General features: G+C 50.0%; 1 protein-coding gene across 1 annotated transcript in view; it reads left to right on the forward strand.

Moving 5' to 3' along the window:
• Nucleotides 1-5,208: 5,208 nt before the first annotated feature.
• Nucleotides 5,209-14,606, forward strand: part of Nrx-1 (Neurexin 1) — a 42,214-nt gene continuing 32,816 nt past the window's right edge. Inside the window, exon 1 of the mRNA XM_050180630.3 lies at nucleotides 5,209-5,570. Within this exon, the coding sequence (XP_050036587.1) occupies nucleotides 5,520-5,570 (51 nt within the window). The 5' untranslated portion in view covers nucleotides 5,209-5,519. The remainder of the gene's footprint in view (nucleotides 5,571-14,606) is intronic.

Consider the following 14,606-nt stretch of genomic DNA (forward strand, 5'->3'; position numbering starts at 1 on the left):
TGGGGGACTCGGGATTCACTTTTTCGATCGCTCGATGTGTGTTGTTTAATGGTGCAAGGGCCAGAAATGGGAGTCGTATTGAGGTGCTCCGGATTAATTTTTTGACCGCGTCAGGTATACACGGGCGATGCTCACGTTTAATATCGTTTCGCGCCAGTTCTACGGGGTAAGAGGATGCAAGTATACGTTCCACTTGGCAGGTCTGCCTGCGCGTATAATGGGATTGAGAGTGCATACACACACACGACGTTTCTAGGGGTGCGCCGTGTGTGTGTGATGCCACCGCCCCTGGGCCAAGCGGTCAACTGCTCAAAGACAAGGTCGCGTGCCTGCGCACGACGGACCCCCTCCCCCGCCTCCCCCATGCGAAGAGCACGTGATCCACTCCCGCCTGTTGTGGCTCGCCCCATTCGCGCCTGCCCCGTCTAGCGCCAGCTGCACGACGGCTTGATTCCTGCCCGATCACTTCGTGCACGCGGGGACGCCAGGTGCAGGGCGACCTTTCGGAGGCGGACCGTGCCTCCTCCTCCTCCTCTTCCTCCTCCCCCTCCTCCTCGAACGTAGACCACACGCACGCCGAGCGGAAAGGAGAGCACGATCTACTTCCAACCAAAAGCCCCTAATGCGAACGCACGCTCTATAGCAGCATTCGCCACGTGTGGTTATCGGTAACGTTTTCTTGACATTCTCGCAACTCGGAATGAGACGAGAGAGAGAGAGAAAAAAAAAAGAAAGGACAGACGAAGAATAAACGGGAGCTACAGGCACAGTACAACGCAGCTTGTTCTTTGAATGATTCATTTTCAACATTTCCGACTGATTCATTCTTGACATTACCGCAAATGAGAATGAGTCAGGGGGGAATAAGATAAGAAAGAACAAGAAGAAACATGAGATACAGGCATGGTTAACGCGACTAATTCTTGAGTGATTCATTTTCAACATTCTTGACTCGTTCATCCTTGACATTACCGCAACTGAGAATGAGTCATCGAAAAATTAAGAAACAACAAGAAGAAACAGGAGATGCGGGCATGGTTAAGGCAACTAATTTATGAGTGACTCATTTTCAACATTCTTGACTCGTTCATCCTTGACATTACCGCAACTGAGAATGAGTCATCGAAAAATTAAGAAAGAACAAGAAGAAACAGGAGCTAGAGCATCGTCGACGCAACTTATTCTCTGTGGTGTTATAATACCAAGAAAACGTCATGGAGAACCAAATCTCCCAGACCGCCACCCTAGTGAAGCTGATCGATGACGTCACAGCAGCTCAAACGAGCAAGTGAAAACAAGAGTGCGAGTAACAGTGCGTGTGCGCTCAAACTTCCTGCACAACTGCTTCTAAACACTTTCAGTACGTGACCCCCCGCCCCTCCCTTTTAGTAGTGCCAAACCTACCATAACCCTACACCTTATAAAGAAGCCTTCTGAAAATTTACATTTTTCAGTGACGCTGATGCATATACATTTTAATTTACTAAAAAAAATTAACAGCGGCAGGGAGAGCTACCAAAAATGTTTGTTAATGTTTCCTAACAAGGATTGATTTAATAGTGTACTTTATTGAAACGGATGTAGTTTAGCCTTTAATGCGCGGCCTTTAAATGCGACAGCATTTCTTCGGCTGCCTTCCTGACAAAATTTTGTCGTCTCACACCGACAAACGAAGTAGTGCGAAGACGGAAGTGGATAGCATAAAGCTTGACGTCAAAAGTTGGTAAGATGCATTGATGTCATTGGTGATAATGATAGTGGACCCCCCATGACCTCAACCCCCCCACCCTCCCCAACAACCCGCGCAAACAAAAGTTTCATGACCCATTTGGGGTTAATGAACCTCAGTTTCCGAAACACTGACCTACACGCGTTGGCAACGACGTTGTTCGCCCACGGGCGCCACCGCACTAAGCCAGCGCCTTCTTCTATGACTGCTCAACCGGATCACGTGGCTGCGCATCAGGAAACCTCCTCGAGCCTCCGTATCGTCAAAATATCCGAATAAAAATTTAAATGACGTCATCCGTGTCGTAACTCTTAAGTGCTTAGTTGGCAGCTTGTCTTCAACAGCGGAGCTGGTGTGCCACACTTTATGGTGGCAGGCATGCACTCCCGCCAGTGGCGACGCGCGGCCGCTTCGATTGTCCAGTTCCGCCACCGCGATGGAACGGGGCCAGTCGCTGGTGCGCGTCCTCGACGAACATCGTGCGGTGCTGTTTGCTGCGCGCCGAAATGCGCACTCTATGCGCAACATTTGAATGGAGCGGGCGAAGGCCGTTAGTGTCGTTGTTGTCCTGAGCTGCTGTCGCACATACCCACAGTGGGGGATTGGCCATGAATCGGGTGGTTAAGTAGGTGTATAAAAAACAAGGGAGTCAACAATTTGAACGTTGGAGCTCAAAAAGTAAACGTTTCGTGTGGGGAGAAAAAAAAAATAAACATAAGAAAACCGCGTAAAAAAATCTATTAATAGACAAGAAATAAAAGCTACGGTGGGGAGGGAGAACGATCAGTCTAACACGGTAATCGACTGGTTTCGATTAGGTAATTTTGGATTGCCAAGCAAACATTTTCTGCGACTGAACCCAATAACGGAGGCTCCAAAAGACGGGCCATTGTGGGACATTCAATATCGCACTCTTGGAGGGGGCTTGCGTGCAAGTGCAAAGAGCGCACGCACTACGGTGCCACAGCACGTGAACGCTGCTCAGAACGTGCAAACACGTGACATCCCCGTGAGCTACTCCGCAAGCCGCGCACAACTCACGCAGCGAATACCCGTCGCCTGTACCACGACGCCTTTGTCAACAATGCCCTGCCTTCGATGTGGAGCGCACGGACTTGTGTACAATCTATCGGCGACTGGGACTGACTTACGATACGGCGACCGCGCTGCTGTTCCCTGCAGCCCACTCGTCCATCGTGAAGCACGCTCTTTCGGCACTGCTAGACTACTGTAATGCGACGCACTTGAGAGCGCGGCTCTGAGCCCCGCACTCACATTTTTTTCCCCTTGCCACGTTCGACCTGTCTTTCTCTCCTTCATCTTTTTCTTCCCATTCCCCCTTCCCCGTGCAGTGCTGTTGAGGTGTCCTCCTGTGAGAGACAGTTACGGCGCTGCACTCATCTCTTCCGTTTCCTTTCCTAAAATCACTTCACACACACACACACAACTGGGCTCACGCATTGCTCTTGTAAAGCATGCACATTTTTTTTTTACAGCGAATGTGTGTAGGGCTAGGGTTCCGTGCATTTTTGTTCTCCGTGAACAAAAGCTATCGTCATCAACAGCTTATACCCCTGTAAGCATTCATACACCTGTAGGCAAGCAAAAAATGCAATGGCTCATAGCCCCGTAAGGCAGAGGCTACAAGCAAAGTGAAGCGAACAGTGCTAAAATTCTTTCTGATCGCGCATACAACATGCAGAACAGCATGTCAAAAACTGTCATCATCAATGGCTCATACCCCCGTAAGGAGGCAAAGAATGCAATGCGTAAGGTTCATGGCTACTCACTTTGCGTGAATTAGCTGCGATGACACTATACCCCTGTTGCCATTGATTTCAATATGGATGTGTCGGTACCGAAAAGGGAGCGGTTTACGAGTTCCGCGTTGAAGACATGTCCCTTGCGATGCCACACCGATCCGGCCCAACCGAGCACTCAGCGGCGTGCGTGCATCGACTTGACATTAGCAAAGAATGTGATTGCAGTTGCGAGTGAAATAATGACCACCGATCAAGGAAATAAATAAGTTCGTACCTTTGTTCAAAATTATGTGTCACCACCGTGTCGTGTGCTAAACAGCTTCGCTCGTCAACGACCTTCACGGAGTGGAATGTCTCATGATCTTTTTATACATTATATATATATATATATATATATATATATATATATATATATATATATATATACTCTCGAGCATTTAAACTTTCCATTGCTTTGAGGCTCAGTTGAACGACTTGTAAGACGTTAGTATGACCAATTCGTTTTGTTTAGCTTTAACGAGTCCACGTTTCTCATTCTGCATTGCCCCAGATTTACTGACTTGCCTACATGCAGGCCATTCCGGCGAAATATGCTTGCGTGGTGGAGAAGTGTGATTGCACCGCGCATTCGGTTTCACTACCGGACTTCACCCCTGGGCTTCGCCACCGGGCTTCGCCACCGGGCTTTATCACTGGACTTCACCACCGGGCTCCTTCACCGAGCTTCATCACTGGACTTCACCACCGGGCTTCATCACTGGACTTCACCACCGGGCTTCGTCACCGGGCTTCATCACTGGACTTCACCACCGGGCTTCATCAATGGACTTCACCCCGGGTCCCTCTGAGAGCGAACCGCGCTGCTCATGAACCCTTCACGCGTGCAATGGTGTCGCGGCCCCACGTCTCGAACGCCCACGAGACCCGTCACCAGGGCAGCTGTGCGCCATGTGCGTTGACTAAAAGAACGCGTGTAGCCGTGTTGACGGGCGTTGGCTAAAACACATTTTGAATAAAAAAAAAACACGTGTAAGCACGTTGACTAAAAGAACACGTGTAGCGTGGGACACGACTGCCTTTACCATAATGCCGTTTCTTCGGCTGACCCCCATGAGGTCATGTGGAGCAAGCCACGGGTGATTGATCTGAGATCGCTGAGAGAGTCCGGCCTGCAGTGGTCATAAGTATAATGTTTGTTGTTATTATTATCTTTTTTCTTTCTTCTGCTCAAACAGGAAACAAAATAGAACAGACAAGACAAGACAAAGCGCTGAGCCAGTGCTCGTCTCTTCTGTGCCGTCTCGTCTTGAAACGCCGAGAACTAGGTCACTGCGTCAAACCAACTAACCTAACAGCACGTTATTGCCCTTAAGCGAGCACTCTTGGGAATCCGGGCTGATTATAGACGTCAGTGACGCGCGAGGCGTCGAGCGTGCAGCGACGTGCGGTCTGTACCACGAAACGCAATTAGCAGCCGCCCGCTGACTGGACAGCCACGGTGCACAGGAGTGCACACGGGAGAGAACAAACGGTTATGCAATCTTACCACTCTTGCAAAGAAGGTTGCGGCGTCCGAAAAAAAAGGGGGGAAGGGGGGGGGGCTGATGGTGGGTGGGTGGGTGGGGAAGAGGAGAAGGGCGGAAGGGGGGGAGAGGGGGTCGCAGGTGGCTCCTCCGCACGAACGAAGCCGCTCGCAATCGATCGCGGCGGCTCGCGCGCGTTGCACACTACCCGTTACCCCGGAAACCGGCGGCCCGGGAAGCCAGTGGGGACGCGTACGTCTCGGCGGCCGGGGTCGTGAGCGCGGTTTCTTTCTCGGGGGCCCCAACGGTGGTGGCCCGTGCCGAAGCGAAGCCGTAACGTGTGTGTGTGCGCGCGCGTGCGGTGCGGCTTTCCCACGAAACGCCGGTGTGTGGGGTGAGCGGAACCGGCGACCACTGCAGGGGCGGCCATGCTCCGACGCCGCCTCATCGACCGGGCCGGCCAGCCAGCGAGACGGTGACCTGCCATCTCGGTGTGAGTGCTGGATGCGCGGCGTCCCTGCTACTGGTGCACCGCCGCAGACCCCGGCGAGTGCGGTGGGTGCAAGCAGCGGCCCTCTCACTCGATCGCTCGTTTCTTCTTTTTTTGTGTGTGAGTGTGCATCCCAGCATGCGCGCAACTTGAAGGCATGCGCATGCACGCTACCCGGCGATATACGCTAGCGTCGGCACTGTACACCCGTACACACACACGGAAGAAAAAAAAAAAAAGAAATAATGAGAACAGTGGCAAAACTGCAACCTCGCGTAAGACCAGACTGCAAAATCCGTTCCTCGAGCCCCCGAAGCGCGTCCTCTGCAAACCGTTTCTCTGCCCAGAGAAAGTGCATGTGGAAACATCGCCCAAATGAAATCTTGACGTGCGCTGCTTAGGCGAGTATAGACAGGCTCATCGTGCTTCTTGCGCCATGCGATGGTGCGATGGTGCTCACCGTCACACCCATGCAGGCTCTGGAGTGACCACGCTCTGTATACCTAAAGAGAGGCTGGTTGGTACAGCGCGTTAGGCGGAATGGATCGCGAAAAGAGTACCACTCGGCGTATACTATAGTTCAAGCATTACGGCGACACCCGCTTGGAAAGCCAGGCTCAAGCTTAGAACGCCGCTCGCAACCTAGTGAGCTTCGCAAGCCGCCGAGTCCACAGGTCACGTCACTGTCCGCCAACAACTGCGACACTAAAGGAGGAGGAAAAAAAAAGAAGAAAGAAAAGCTACGGCATTCTTTCCAATGTCTTCTGGAGTATATACTCTCGATGCGATAGGTAATTTTTTTTTTCCTGCGAGCATACCGCGCCCTTTTCCACATCAGGTCGTGCATAAAGACGGAACCATGTACCCATCCTCTATACGTGGCCAGTAACGGTCGAAAAGCGCTCTCTCGCGTCCTCGCGCAGTTTTATTCGGTGGCGACTGGAACACTAAAGAGAACGCAATTGATCGCTCGCTGCAGATGAGGCAACTGGACGTTTCTCGTGGAAACCCAGCTAATCGGCCTTTCGTGGTCTGCGTCATCGACTGCGAGTGCCCCGCGACTATGCCTACGTGCCATCAACGTAAACTGAAACGGCAGCAAGATAAAAAGACGAAAGAAACCTGCTCGGAAACACGTGTTAATTCTGACCACTATAGAAAATGTCACGCGCAATCGTCCCGTATAAGCTCGTCTTTCTAGCATGGTTTTGGACCCGAATGCGCCCATCGTGGAGCCTCAGCCCACTGTTGCAAATGTCAAGCGAACCTGAAAGCGAAACAACGCAGCCTGTACGGTCGCTTTCGACTTGTCCTAGTTTTTGGATTTGTGCTGATTGTATTTATCGCGCAACCGGTCCGAGCGCTCGGTCTGGCTATATATATGTATATACATATATATAAGTGCGGAGAGGTCGGCGGGTGAAATAGGGAGCAAATTCTTTTTTTTTCTCCTTGGACTTGTGCTTTCGTAACAGCGACGGAGGCCATGCTCGAAGGTATGACAAAACGCTGCGGGGCGCTTAGTGACATGCAAGCTGCATGTCACTAAGCTATTTTTTGTCACCTTTACCAACACTGGGCAGGAGGCAATGTGCAACAGTGGTAACCAGTTGGGTACCCAGGGACCGAAGAAGCGTAACAGCAACCTGTCGTAGACAGCTTTCCGGTGATCGGGTGGCCCCTCTGGGAAAGGTCCGGTGTACCAGGAATACGCCCAGCCTCACTTTTTTTTTTTTTGCAAATTAATTGTCAAGAGAAAAGGAATCCCTCCGCCCCCACATGACCACATACTCACTCTGCGTGCGTTAATTAATTTTACGGCAGAGGTCCGAATAGAATTGAATTGAATATATGTTTATTTCCAACAGACGTGTCTTAATGTTGTTATTGTTCATCGTTAGTTCAAATTTTGAGGCTTCATTACGAACTGAACAGCTGCAAACATCGTTACCACCTTTCTGCGGCCTCACAACGCGAGTGACCATCGGTTCGCGTCATGTCATGTCCAGGAATTTTCCTCATTGCCCCTTCCACTACATGTCGAACTTCGCCGCAGTGCACTAGCGTTACTCAACGGGCTCTGTTTTCAGAACAAATAATATTTTAGAAGGCTACCCCAATTTCGGCAACTGTCAGTTAGCAACGTCGAGAGGGTACACCTTTTTATTACCGTGCGTATTTACGGTACTTAGTCGTAACGTCTCTGCTGTGTTACAGCAGTGCTTTTTTTTTCTGTCAGGATTAAAACGCTGCTATAGCGCAGCAGGAAAGTTACGAATAAGTGCAGTAAATACGCACGTTATCAGAAGGGCATGTCCTGTCAACGTTTCCAACTGAAAGTTGTTCAAAGTCAGGGCGGCCTTTTCAAATGTCATCTTTAAAATGCTGATCATTGAGTCATGCCAGTGCATTGGTGTGAAGTTTGACAAATGGCCGCAGAGGCAACGTCCGAAATTTCTGGGTACAAATGTTTTATCGAAACTTACTAGACGAAAGTGGCGCTAATGTCTACAAAACCTCCAAGTACGGCGGTTCAGCCAGTACGGTATGATGGACAGTACATGTGTTTGCACAAGCTTCGCCCGTCTGGCTTCAAGCGGCCTTGTGACGTGGAAGTGCTGGATAATTTTCAACGACGCTTTGCGTTATAAGTGTAAGATATTCCCCACGATTGCGCATGCGCACAGGGACTAACTGGCTTGCTGTGTTTAGAAAACTGTGAATGCTTGGCACTTCAGAAATACCAAACTATTGAAGGCGCTAACAATAAATTTGTACAAATCCACGTACTATACAGTCAGTCCCACCGTAACTGAGCGGCTGCAGTTGTGCAAAGCTGTGTTCTACACTCAATGCTCGTAGTAAAAGTGATCTCAAAGGGTGCTTCAGTAGACGACCTCGAAGTAATGGAACCCAGAACCTAGTATAATAGAATCGAACGTACACGTTTATCTTGTTAACTATTAGGCTACACTATACAGCGAACTAGACAGACACAGTAACTATACCACATATATACGTGTGTAACATACATTGCCTAAAGCAGGTCTGAAAAATGAAGCAAATGGTGAAAGGGGTTATAGTAAGGGTCATCAAAAGCATGGCCTCGGTGTTACCGTTCACAGTGAAAGCTGTTTCCACGCCTGACTTCGAGGTACGCATATTAAGTTACCATAGCAACGATTCAATCGTAGGCACAAGTCGTAGCGACGAGTCGAACAAATGAGTTGCGACATTCATGCGGGGCAACAACTTTATGACGTTGGTCATTTTTTTTTCTCCTTTCGTCCGCTTGGCTGATGTTCTTGAGCCATGGCCGCCATACGTCTTTGTGACGTCCAGTAAGGAAAGCTCGCCTTCGCTGCACTACTTGGAAACGCGAAACAAAAGCTCCCAGAGAAGCGTAAATCGTGCGTTACGCTAACTTCTGGCGCGCGAACACAGCTGCATCGCAGCGTAGCCTAATGCGTTTCCAAAGAAAAGCTTGACGTCACCCGGACGGAGTCGTTCGTTAAGTGCACATTGTGTGCGCGTGCATATTACTCATGCAATTGTAAGAAAATGTTTCATTGCTTACGCACCCTCCGTCACGAAGCCCCCATTTTCCACCGATAAGCGTACGTGTGGACCGGATAAAAGAGGTGTGGAAATAGGGGGTTGTCGCCTTCGAACGCGACAGGCAATGTTAGCGGCATTTGTTGGTAGCAGATTAAGTGCAAATTTTTGTCGACTATTTAAGCAGGGAGGATTGCAAAAAATATGGGGCTAAAAAACAACAACAAAAAAGACATTGGCTTTCTTTAACAACGATAGCTGCATTGCCGGCGGTTTCAACGCAGCACGAAATTTAGCACAAGCGCGGAAGATTTCAAGAGTTGATGATAATCAATGCAGTTTGATAGTGTTCAGATGTGATGGTGTCCATGGTGTTCAGACAACGAAACAGTGCTTATTTATTTACCGAACTATACACAGCGCATTTGATAGGGATTACACCGGGAAGAGAAAGACAGAAAACACAAAGGAGGGGGGGGGGGGAGGGTTAGGTTGATTAAGACGAAAAATTTCAGGCGGACGACACAGGTACATGGATATTACAACATGACGCGTTCGTGATCATATACTATATATCACGGAGACACAAGCTAAATAACGTCTCGGAGCAGCGTTACAAATACTTCATCTTGAGATTACATTAACAACATCGCCTGATATGTTCAGTTTTTTCCTAAAGTCTCGTTTTACATTATGTATCGGGATCGATGCCGGCTGGTTAATTTCGTTTAGTTCGTGCACACGCTGTGGATACCGCTGGTGAAAACGAGATACCAGTAACACGAACTAACGAAAAGAGAACTCTTTAGGTCCGGGTTTGCGCCCTTCGAACTTGTCTATACTCCAGAAGTTGGCGGATCTGCGGCATTACCGCAATGCGCGGTTGCAGCGATACGGGCGGCGAGTGGAGGGGGAGGGAAGGGGTCACGTTCTCGGCAGTCACGCGCGCTGATCGACCAGCCATGCGTGACCTTCGGTCTCATTGCTTCCTTTCCACCACAGCACGCCAACACGTCGCTGAAGGAGAGCGTCCAAAATGCCAGTGCCTCTACGCAGGCCCTTGAGCTGGTTAACCTTAACAAAGGTTCTCATTACTTCCACAAAGTTCACTTGGCGTATACGCGTGCTGTGCTGTCTTTCTCCTTACGCGCGCGCGCACGCGTGTGCGTGCGTGCGTGTGTGGGCGTGTGTGTGTGCGAGCGCGCGCGTGTGTGCGTGTGTGTGTGCGCGTGTGCGTGCGTGCGTCTGTGTGTGTGCGCGCGCGTGTGGGGTGGGAGAGGCGGGTGTCACGCCTTAGCAGAGAATTTCGACCACCTGGGATTGTTTAGCGTGTACCCAAACCACGGCACACGGGCGCTTCTGCATTTCGCCCCCATCGAAATGCGGCCAACGCCATAGCCACTAAGCAAGGAACAACGGCGGGTGTCTTCGGACGTTTCCAACCAAGTGAACGGTCACGAAGAAAGGCCAGGGAACAACGAAAGGGCGATCCACTGTTCGTGCCAGCTGAACGCTATATTTCGTCAGTAAGCACGGCGGAGCGATTCCTGGACCCTGTTGCAGAATATAGCTGAAGCGACGCGTGCAAATAAGGGCGCGTGAACTTTTGGCGTGACCGCACGGCTGGATTCAGCGCCGTCGCTCCTGCATTTGCGTCCGCTACCCCGAGGCATTTCCGTTACTTCCACTCTGTCGACGCTGCTAAGGCCTTTAGTGACTCATGAGTGTCCGTGCACAGTCCGTGGTGGACGCAGGAAAGCGGTGATTAATCATATGGCTCTGATTGCATCCCATGCTCGCGGCCACGGCGGCGTCCGTTCGCAGAACAGTCCAGACAACAGCAACAGAGGCAGTCATAGATAGGCTTTCGCCTATCGCAGTTCAGCTCAGCAAAGTGCCCATAGATTTATAACGCGGTGTCGTGTGCCTCTTTTATGTGTCCCGTTATTCGGGCTGTTTGCTAAAGAATGTGTTCGTACCAACAAGCCCGGCTAGCCATTATTCTCGAAGCTATTAGATCGCTACGCCTAATACTATCAGCTCTCTCTTGTTCTGCCGCAACCTTCGAATATGTATTGTATAAAGAATTCATACGGTATACGAGTTACCAGGCCGAATCGGCATCTCCTCTCACCCAGCTAGGAGCACGCCTACCTCTCAATGTCCACATCGAAAACGAGGCTCGGGTCAGTCAAGCCCCGTCAACCCGCGTTTCAGTGACCGCGAGTGGCGTGACCAGGTCCAGAACACCTCCTAACGATCCGCCCTCGTTACACGTCACACAGACCCGTTTTGACGAAAGCACTCGACCTACTTGATCAACGGTCTTTTTTTAACGCAGAAAAAATAAAGGTGATTCGGCCGCGTAGTAGTAAACGCATCAGCGCAACAACCTGCACCTTTGATATTTTGTTGCTCACAACCGCGCGAAGTCAAGGAAAGCACGGAATAAGGGAAAGCATAGCGGAACTTGTTGTTTTAAACTGAAACGTGTAAACTGATAATGGACGAAAAGACTACCTGCCCCCGGAGGGAAAGCGAATCCACATCGGCCGCATTACGCGTGCGCTGCTCTGTGCCAATGGAGCCACGGCGACGGCTTGTTCTCCGATCAACTTTATTGAGCATTTGCCCATATACGTGTAGAGATATGGACCCCGGGAGTGTTAGCCAGTGCTACTTGTGGCCATGGCGGCTGATCTGGAACATTCCGCTAGCAGCAGTCTATGAAGTCTATGCTGCGGTATATGTAGCTGCAAACGCCATCCGAATTGCACAATCGGCGGTACAACAAATCAATTGGCGAATCTGTTCTCGAACAATATCCTCAAGAAGGCTTGCACGTATAAGACAGCACGGGAATGTTCCCGACGTCGCCTGAACCGCTTTCATGGCCGCCGGCATCGCGCACCTGCGGATGACAGTCGCACTAAAAGACTTTGTTCACCCTTCCCCCTCCCCTCCTTCTTTTCGGTGTAAGCACTTTTCTTTTGTTGCCATCTGTACGCGTGTCGGATCTATACTGGGTCGAGGTTACGTAAGAAGAAAGTACAGCAGAACTAGTTCTTGAGAAAAGATGAAGGGTTCCTTAACTGACTGGGCGCCTCAACCTCGAGAAGAAACGCCCGAGGAAGTGTCGCCCGTGCCCGCAATTCAAAGGCCATTGCGCCATGCATGGCTGGTTGGCCGGCGAAGAGGGAAACGACATTCTACGCTCGATCATACCTGTGCCCCAACGGGGTTTTCTTCCTCTCTTCCTTTTTTTTGATTTCAGAAGCCCAGTAAGACATGTCGAAGTCAAGGTCTTCAATTTGGACTTCGTGGGAGTTGGGTATGACTGCCACTTTCCGACCACTTTCGTCAAAGTAAGGCAATTGGAGGCATTCTAGCACACGTAGGACAACGACAAAAAAAAGCGTGAAAATGAAGGTGATTGAAACGTAAAAGACGCCCGAAGTTGGCGTAGAGCTATACGTATACGGAGCAATAATAATGCATAATTGGCGCGAAAGGGCCGAAATGAGACCCAGGTGCGGTCGCTCAAACTGCGCGCGCTTAGAGTGTGTAACTACTCAAAGAAAAAAATATTAGTGAGCCGTTCCCGAAATGTAGTGCAGTCTAGACAACAAATAACATCGTATACACTAATGTTCAAGTAAAACTCTTGCTTGGGCTAGTCGGTTCATGCTTGAATGAGTAAAGATCCAGACGCAATAGAACAGGACGGAAGAATGCAAACGGCAGGACCGATGCCGGTGCTGTAATTTGTGTTCTTCTTCCGTCCTAGTCTATTGCGCCGTCATCTTTACTCATTCATACACTAATGCACCCTGAAAGCACCTTGTCTTTCTTCGATGTCAACCGCTATGCACTCGCCCTTTTGACAGAGAGAGAGAGAGAGAGAGAATGGCAAAGGAAAGACCGGGAGGTTAACCAGATATTATCTCCGTTTGGCTACCCTGCACTGAGGGAGGGAAAAAGGGATGCGATAGGTGAGAGAGAGAAAAATATCTAAAAACACAGGATGCTCCGTTAATTGTGTAGGCTGGTACGCCTTACTTGCAAGAAAAAGCTTTAGCCCACGCTATATTTAAGGGTGTAGGCTAGACTATTTTAACCGTGAAATAAAAAAAACACGGAAAAAAAACCATCGGAGTTTCAGCCGAAGCATTGATTGCAAGAACCGAGGTGATCGAACATTTAGCCGGAGTCGATGCTCCACTACGGCGCCTATCTCACAAACCCACTGTGCAGGTTTGGGACATAAAACTCGTATAGCAAGCTCTTTTAGTACGAATAGCATTCTTGGCAAGTTTCGTTGTGACTAACCGTTTTCGCGAAGCCCACGGTACGCTGACGGGAGCGGCGGTGTTCTACGCGCTGACGCCTAAGTCTTGAAGAAATTTTGGATAAGGTTCGCGTAGATAGTAATCGCTTCTGTCATTCGGCCAGAATAAAAGCCTTCGTTTCAGTATGCATAACGTACGATATAGCTCGAAAAAGAACAGCTATACTTGTGAGAGTGCGAAAGTCAATTCATTAAGTGCACGTAGCGTATAAAGTGGACGTAGTGTATAAAGTGTACGTAGTGCATAAAGTACGCGTAGTGTATAATGTGTACGTAGTGTATAAAGTGTACGTAGTGCATAAAGAGCACGTAGTGTATAAAGTGTACGTAGTGTATAAAGTGTACGTAGTGCATAAAGAGCACGTAGTGCATAAAGAGCACGTAGTGTATAAAGTGTACGTAGTGTATAGAGTGTACGTAGCGCACAAAGCGCACGTAGTGTATGAAGTGTACGTAGTGTATAGAGTGTACATAGTGCACGTAGCGTCAAATAACAAAGACCCATTAGGTGTACAACACATTAATTTTCATCTCAAAATAATGCCATTCGCATCATAGCCGGACACTCGTAATTAGTTCCGCTACCCTCCCCCCTCCCCCTCTTTTCCCGTTGCGCGAGGTTTTTGCCCAGACGCAGCCGCGCGAGTTGAAAACGAGGCCACCGGGACTCGGAAGTACGCGCCGCCTCATCCCGAAGAATCTGTCGCCCGAGGGCGCGCGCGTCGACACACGGGCGGCAGACCACCATAGAACATAAAGAACCAGGCGGCAGACTGCGATCGAAGCGTTGCAAAAAATGGACGGCGCAAGGGCCGTCTCGCTCCTCCGCAAGGGGGCGGTGCCGTCGCTGCCCCGGCGGCGGGAGCAGCGTGCAAGGCGTCGCGTGCTCATTACTACACTACGCGACGCCGGGGAGACGAGGGGCGAAATCGATTCGTCAATAAAGCGGCCAATCAATCATTCAGTTCGGCCGGTGCACGGACACGGGGGAATCCTGATGCTTCTTTCTCCCTCTCACCTCATTCGTCGTGCATGCGGAGCTCTATCATGGTGACGTTTTGAAGAGGAGCTCCTGGCGCCTCTCTGATTTTTATGCGAGGAACAAGAAAAAAAAAGTATATGCAGATCCGAGGCACATGTTGGAATCTATGAGAAGCGAAGCCTTCGCGAAGCGTTTCATTAAATGCTATAAAACTAA

This window comes from Dermacentor andersoni, chromosome 7 (genome assembly GCF_023375885.2).
Source record: "Dermacentor andersoni chromosome 7, qqDerAnde1_hic_scaffold, whole genome shotgun sequence".
Lineage (NCBI taxonomy): Eukaryota > Metazoa > Arthropoda > Arachnida > Ixodida > Ixodidae > Dermacentor > Dermacentor andersoni.